At 46.6% G+C, this 7,198-nt stretch overlaps 1 protein-coding gene across 1 annotated transcript; it reads right to left on the bottom strand.

Moving 5' to 3' along the window:
- Positions 1-925: 925 nt before the first annotated feature.
- Positions 926-6,480, bottom strand: STMN1 (stathmin 1). The gene is made up of 5 exons (XM_006055425.4): positions 6,393-6,480; positions 4,634-4,706; positions 3,959-4,131; positions 1,846-2,037; positions 926-1,437 (listed from the first exon to the last, which is right to left on the bottom strand). Exons 2-5 carry the CDS (start codon positions 4,644-4,646, stop codon positions 1,366-1,368), a joined length of 450 nt encoding a protein of 149 aa, XP_006055487.1. The 5' UTR covers positions 4,647-4,706; positions 6,393-6,480; the 3' UTR covers positions 926-1,365.
- Positions 6,481-7,198: the final 718 nt, after the last annotated feature.

The following is a 7,198-nucleotide window of genomic DNA, read 5'->3' as shown; positions in this document are numbered from 1 at the left end:
ATATATATACACTAAATACAGTTTTAAGTGTGCTCTACTGTACACACACACACACACATTCCTTTAATCCTAACAACATAGGAAGGTTGATAGGCTATCCTTGTAAGTTTGATAAAACCCAAATCAAGAGCTGCAGAGGCATAAATGTGGCAACATGCTGACCCCACTGCAGTATTAGCAGACATCCTGGAAACTCTTTCACTGGAAGTGTGTGGCTTCCAAGAGCTTTTCTGCAGATAGTCTGAGAAGCAAATAATCATATGTAATTAAGGCTATTTCCCAAATAGCCTAGGAAAGCTGCCAAAGGCTTTCCCGGAATTCAGAGGCAAGCCGGTGGAGACTGTAAACCCTGTAGCCTCTGGATGCGAGACGAAGCAACCACAACCTTCCCCACCCAAGTCACTGCTGCTCCAGAGAAAAGGTTCCCTCTGTCAGTTACAGGGCTTGCTAGAGGGGTACTGAAAGTTTCACTCATCTTTTGATTCTTGAGAAATGGTTCCTAAGGCAGGAAAGTGTTAGGATTCACCCCCAACCCCAGCCTGTAACGTAAAGCAAATAAAGCATCCGATATCTCTAACTAGGATCTTAAGGTTTCTCTAAACTGTTCTCTAGAAACACCATTTGCGCCTTCAGTCTGCCTTTTTAATGGGGACACAGAAAACAAAAAATGCTTGTTTGCAAATAAACATCTGAAAGACTATCATAACAGCTGATCTGGGCTGAGGCATCACAACAAAGTGAGGATTGTGGAAGAAGACAATGCAAACAACTCCAGAGCAAGAAACTCCAGGGCAGAGAACTCGCAGTGATGCGTGTACGGGGTGTTTCTACCAGCCTCGAGGCCCCATCTGGAACAAATATAAACTAGAGGGTCTCTATCACTGGACAACTTATCACCTGGACAGAAAGAAGCACTGCCACCAACAGCACTGTGCAGTTTTATTAACCATTCAAGTACAGTAGCGTCTGTAAGATCGGGACAGAATTGGGATTTAAAAGTGAACAGATATTCAGCATCTAACAATCTGAAAGAAGCCACTACATACTCTTTTCACAGACATGTTTTCACGGAGCCAATACAGTACTAGCCATTAACCCAGCACACCAGGTGTACTGAAGTAGAAAAGATGCAACAAGAAAAATAGCTACATTAGAAAGACTTCAACACTTTAGAAAAAGAGTAAAACACTTTTCGTTTCTCCCCTTCAGCCCCTAAAACAACATCATACCGTCTGGATCTACCTATACAGTCCTACATCAGCTTCTAGAATATTTGTCAGGAGGGCAAAAGTAAAATGACACTGGCCAGTACAGTCTTTGGATATTTAGGAAGGGGAGGGGGAGAAAGTCAGTTCTCAGAGCAAATTAGTCGGCTTCAGTCTCATCAGCAGGATCTTTGGATTCTTTGTTCTTCCGCACTTCTTCAATGTGCTTGTCCTGTAAAGAGATAGTATATCCACCAGTCAAGTGAAAAGCCTGCAAGGTCATGCCCCCAAGAGGCCCAAATCAGCATTAGTACATACATTATATGACATGTGTAATAATATATTATTATTCTATATATTATGGGAATCACATAATTAGAGTTCTAACTCATCATCTTCAAACTTCCTAGGTCACTCATTGAACCTAATGATTCAGCCTTCTACTGCTCTTCCCAAGAACATGCAATTGAGCTGCAAATTAGTGAATATTCCTTACTTTAAAATAAGACATCTCTGATTTAACTTGTTAACCACAAAATGAATGACAAAGACACCCAGCACGCGTGATCAAGGCAGAGCTCAAGCGTCTCAGTGGCGCATCGCACCCCGGCTCCCGCGCCTCCCGGGCCGGGGCACCGACCTTCTCCCGCAAGCGCTCCAGCTTGGCGGCCATCTGCGCCTCTCGGTTCTCTTTGTTGGCCTCCATCTTGTGGGTCAGCTTCTCTTCCGCCATCTTACTGAAGTTGTTGTTCTCCTCTATCGCCTTCTGAAGCACTTCTTTCTCGTGCTCCCGTTTCTCAGCAAGCTGCTTCAAGACCTCAGCTTCATGGGACTGGAAAAAAGTTTAATAGGCTAGGCTCTCTGAAATGTTATACAGCATTAGGTCAAATCACAGAAGAAATTATTGAGAGGACTGAAGATAGAAAGTTAGATCCCTTTAAATAATACTGAAGTCAGGACCTGAATTATCCTATCAGAATACTGTAAAAATTATATTTTCTAGTGTTTTTATTTACTTTGGAAAACTGCTCATATTTGTTCAGAGATTCTTGCCCAATTATTCCTTAAGGAAATCTTTGTAAAATTTACCACATAATGGTATCAAGATGATTTGAGTGATATATACTTAGAAATGGCACTTTATTGTAAAGAATTTTGATTTTTTAACTTCAAAGGCTACCTAAAGAAAATGAGTTCATTGTAAAAAATGTAACCATATCGATAAAAAGAAAATCCACAGATATCATAAAAAAATTTAAGATTAAACCTCCAGATTACTATTTAAGCCAAAGGATTTGTTTTAAGGAAAAGCTTATTAGCGTTTTTCTTATGGACACTGCATTAACTTCGAGACCAGTGGAGCTCTGTTACCATGGTGTGCCTCCTTCAACAGACTCAGAATAGCTTATTACCGGATTCCGATGTGTTTGGAAGCATCAACTTGCAGGAAAACTTCAGAGCATCTGCCATTGGTTCTGTTAATTCTCTTCTTCAAAATACCAGTCATGATAAGAGTTTCACTATATTTAGCCAATAACTATGTAAAGCTCTGGCTAATGACTACAGGGCCAGTGTTGATTCCTTAAAAAAAAAATACTGTCCTGCCTTCAGCTACATCTCTTCCATGAACTCAAACTACATGGAATGCATCAACGTGGACTAAATAGAAGAGCAGGTAGCAGATGAAACACCGTTGCAAATACAGCCACTCTTCCTGGGGAGGTAATTCACTGTTGACAGTGGGTCAGCGCACACACAGCACACACGTGGCACTGAAACGTGCCCAGCACACGCTACGGCAGCTGAACAGGGCCCCAAAGTGCATGTGTGGGGTTAAAGGTACCAGACTTCAAAGCACCAAGCTGCGCTGGTTGCAGGCACGTTGACCACTTCACCTTTCTGTGCCTTCATTTCTCTAATTTTAAAATTAGACCCATGCACCCCAATCAAGAGTTGCTAGAAAGAGGGACTAAATGAGAATTTATGTATAATTCTTAACAACTAGAAGGACGCTGAAGAGAGAAATACACCAAAATGTTACCAGTAGTTATTTCTGCGAAGTAGGATATGAATTTTCTAATTTATTTATAAACTTCTGTGGTTCTCAGTTTTTCTATAACAAGCATATTAATATTTGCTGAATTTTTTGATTAGTTCTTTTTAAAGATAGCTACTTTAATATAGAAGTACTAGATAAAAGCTACCATAATACCAGTATGACAGCTGAGCAACACAATCATGTCGCTAGCAATTTAAAATGTTTTTATTGTACTGCTCTCAAAAAACAAAACAAAAACTAAAAAACCACAGATTTACACACAAACTTAAAAAACCAAACCCCAAAACCTTAAGAGACAAAAAAATGAATCAACAACAATCTATTTTCCAAAGAGAAAGCATGAAAAGTATGAATTTTGGTTTCAGACAGAACTGGGCTTAAACTCTAGCTCCAGTACTCTCTAACTGTATGACTCAGGAAAATGATTTAACTTTCCTGAGAACATTTTCTAATCCAGTATCTCAGACAACACCTACCCTCTAGGGTCAAAGTAGAAAGGAGAACTATATAAGTTAAAGGAGATAGTACACAATAGGAGCTCAATAAATGATGGCTGGTATTCTCTCCCCGCCACTGGCGCTGTAATTTTCAGTTATAGTCACCACCTAGCTACAATTCTGTTTTCATCCTCTTACAAAACAGACTGGCCACGTTACATTAATAAATATCTGGTTTTCTGTAAATTGGTGTTTACCTTGCGTCTTTCTTCTGCAGCTTCTAATTTCTTCTGAATTTCCTCCAGGGAAAGATCCTTCTTCTTAGGAGGGGAAAGGGGAAATTCTGGGACAGATTCTTTTGATCGAGGGCTGAGAATCAGCTCAAAAGCCTGGCCTGAGGCACGCTTCTCCAGTTCCTTCACCTGGATATCTGGATTTGATCATATTTATAATATATTCAGAAAAATGGAGTTTTTCCTATTCTAATAAACTGTTCTATCGTTTTCTAAAAGCCAAATCAATTTAATGAATAGAATGAGGGCTGGTGAAGCAGCTGTGTTTACAGGCAAGAAATTATTATCTAAATACTATGTCCCAGAAAAGCAAAGCTCAACATTTTTGGATTGATAAATACCATTCTGAGACATCAGTATTTGACAATCATTTCCCTGAACAGAACAAAAACATGCAAAACTCCACACTTTGCTTTAGACCAAACCAAATCGTCGAATAATGAAACAATTAACTATGTACTCTCAGTACATTCAAGTGGTAATTTTTCTGCTTTAATTGCTCTCCAATTTATAAAGTAAGATTTTTTTGGTAAGACCAAAACACAAGTGCCAAATTAAGATGGCTTAAGACCTGAGCCATCTCCTATTCTAAAATTAGAAGCCCGTCACAATTTCAGCTTTTCCACACAGATCACCTACCAGAAGAAGCCATGGTGAAGAGAAGACAAGAGACTGGCAGTGTACTCTACACGATTCACTGGCAAGGAAAACCCTGAAAACGATTTTCAAAAGCATGCAATCAATTTCTTTGCATTTCCATGTCATTGATTCAAAGGGATCTCAAATCACATCCATATAAGTCAATGTCAAAAAACCCCACTACTGTGGAATTAAATATGACATCATTAGTTAGAAAATTATTTAAAAATCATAAAATACTCAAATACTGGGAAACCTGAATTGAATAGAATGTTGGTTGTAGAAGAGGTTAAGTGAGCTTGCCCGTTCAAAATATACTTAAGATTTTTAAAATTAGACAGGGATTTAAATCACAAGGTCCCCGCCCCTCAGTATATTCTCCTCCTGGTGAGAAGATAGTGCAGATTCAACGCCTAGTGAGACCGGAGCCATCTTAACACTGCCTACCACTCATTGTGCAAACGAGAAATACCCACCCCTGCTTTGTCTGTGTCTGCCATGTGGAAAACAAAACGCCCAAACTAGTATTAACCAATAATGTCTCACTCCTATTGTTCCTGCGGTTTAAGGTCCTCATTCAACAGCGGGTTAACATGAATTATCAACAATTTTATGAAGCTTTAGGTCTTAGGTTACACCTATTTGCTGCCTTGTGCAGTATTTTTCCACGAAAAAAAAACTACATTCCTTGATCTTTTCAAAGGTCATGATTCCTGCAGACCCAAGTCTAGTGTCAAACACGTAGGAATACAAGTTCTCAACAGCGGGAACTTAAAATCGGAAACAGGGAAACTGTCTAAGCCCGTCGGACGAGCGTGAGACTCCCCGCACGAGAACCAGGATGGGCGTGGCCCTGGTCCGGGCGAGGAATAGCGGCAGGCCGCCCCCCGGCCAATCAGAGCCCGCCCTGCACTCCGGCCCCGGGCCCCGCCCCTTCCTCCCCGCGCCTTTTCGAATCTCCCCGAACTCTCAACACCCCGGAGCCCGCGCGCGTGGGAAGGGGAGGGGTGGGCGGGGCTAACGGTCCCATCCGGGTAACTCCGCCCACCCCGGGCTCTCCCCGTGCGGACTAGCCCCCCATCAACTCCCGCCAAAAACACCTTGAGGCGGGCCCCCGCCCCCCTCACCCCCAGCCCCGCCGCAGCTGGCCGGGAGGTGCTAGTACTCGGGAGGAAACCGTGGGGTACCCGCCATCGGCTCGCCACCTCTTTCCTTCGCTCCCAGTCTTCCGCCACCCAAAGCCGTCCGCGCCCCTGAGCCGAGAGGACTGGACAGCTCTCGTGGGGTGTCAGCCTTCCGTGGGCAGCCTCACGAACACTGCGCGGGGGCGCTGCCCTTTCCGGCCCCGCAGTCTGGCCCTCAGGTCGCTCCCTGGGGGCGCCGCCCCGCCCCTTCAAACAATGGGGACCCCAGCGGGGGCCGCGCCTGCAGGGGGGCGGGGGAGGATGGGCCTACGCCCCCTATTGTCTCCTCGAAGGCATCTCGGGGCTACCTCGGCGGGCTCGCCCAGCTGGCCGCACCCCCTCCCCACCACAGCCGCGCCCCCAGGGAGCCAGGGACAAAGCCAGGCTCCGCCCGAGCCACACACAAAGCGGAGCGACCCCCCACCCCGCCCTCCAGCCCCTTTACGGCCCGCGGCCCCGCCCGCCGGCCTCCAGCAGGGGGTCGCTGCCCCAGGGCCGGCCCCTCCCGCTCGCCGCGTCCCTCTCACTGCCCCCGGCCTACCGCCGCCGCCTCCTCCCGAGAGTCCCACACCCACCTGCTCCGTCCGAGCCGCCTGGCCACACTCTGAGCACCAACAGACCCGGGCGCGCACAAAAGCGCCAAACAGCGACACGTGACCTCCCCGCCGGGCTCCGCATTGGCTGGGAGCGGCGGCACGTGCCGACCCCTTCCCACCCCCCAACCACAGCCCAAGTGGACCCCGCCTCTGGGGACCCCGGAGCACCTCGGGAAGTGTAGTTCAGGCTGGTGGGACCGGCGGACAATGCCAGGGGTGAGGGCTGCTTTGGGGCGGGGGGTTCTCCAGGTATGAGCCGTGGGGGCCGGGGCGGTCATCTGGCAGGGGAAGGGGGTGATGCGGTGAGCCCCCGCCTGGGTTTGAACCAGTTCTCCCCTTCTTAGGAAAAGGGTGGGGCAAGGTCCCTTTCCACCTCTCAAGACAGTGGTCCTCCTGGACTCCACCTCTGTGGAGCCCCTTGCCCCACATCACACCCCAAGGGCAGCCCTCCCTTGGGACAGCGCATTGCCCTTCCGGGGCCCCCTCGGTGCAGCCACCTAAGACGCCCAAGCCCTTGTGACGGGACAATGCCACTTCATGCCTCCACCTGTCACCTGTATGGTGACATCATCATAATCTAACCCATTCTGCCCAACAGGGCACGGGCGTGGCCCTTAACTCATTGTGTGCGTTCTCCCTACCGTCTTAGGGTCCCCCAGCTGGTGACCCTCTATAGAGACCTGTGGGGGAAAAGCAAAAGGATCTGGAATTTGATCTCCTCTGGTCTAACAAAGTCACTGGGCTTAAATGCAGACTCCATCTGTTCTGCCAAGCCTTTTACCGGA

The sequence above is a fragment of the Bubalus bubalis genome, chromosome 2 (assembly GCF_019923935.1).
Source record: "Bubalus bubalis isolate 160015118507 breed Murrah chromosome 2, NDDB_SH_1, whole genome shotgun sequence".
Taxonomy (NCBI): Eukaryota; Metazoa; Chordata; class Mammalia; order Artiodactyla; family Bovidae; genus Bubalus; species Bubalus bubalis.
The sequence above is the reverse complement of the archived record's forward strand: the minus strand, read 5'-3'. Positions and strand labels throughout refer to the sequence as shown.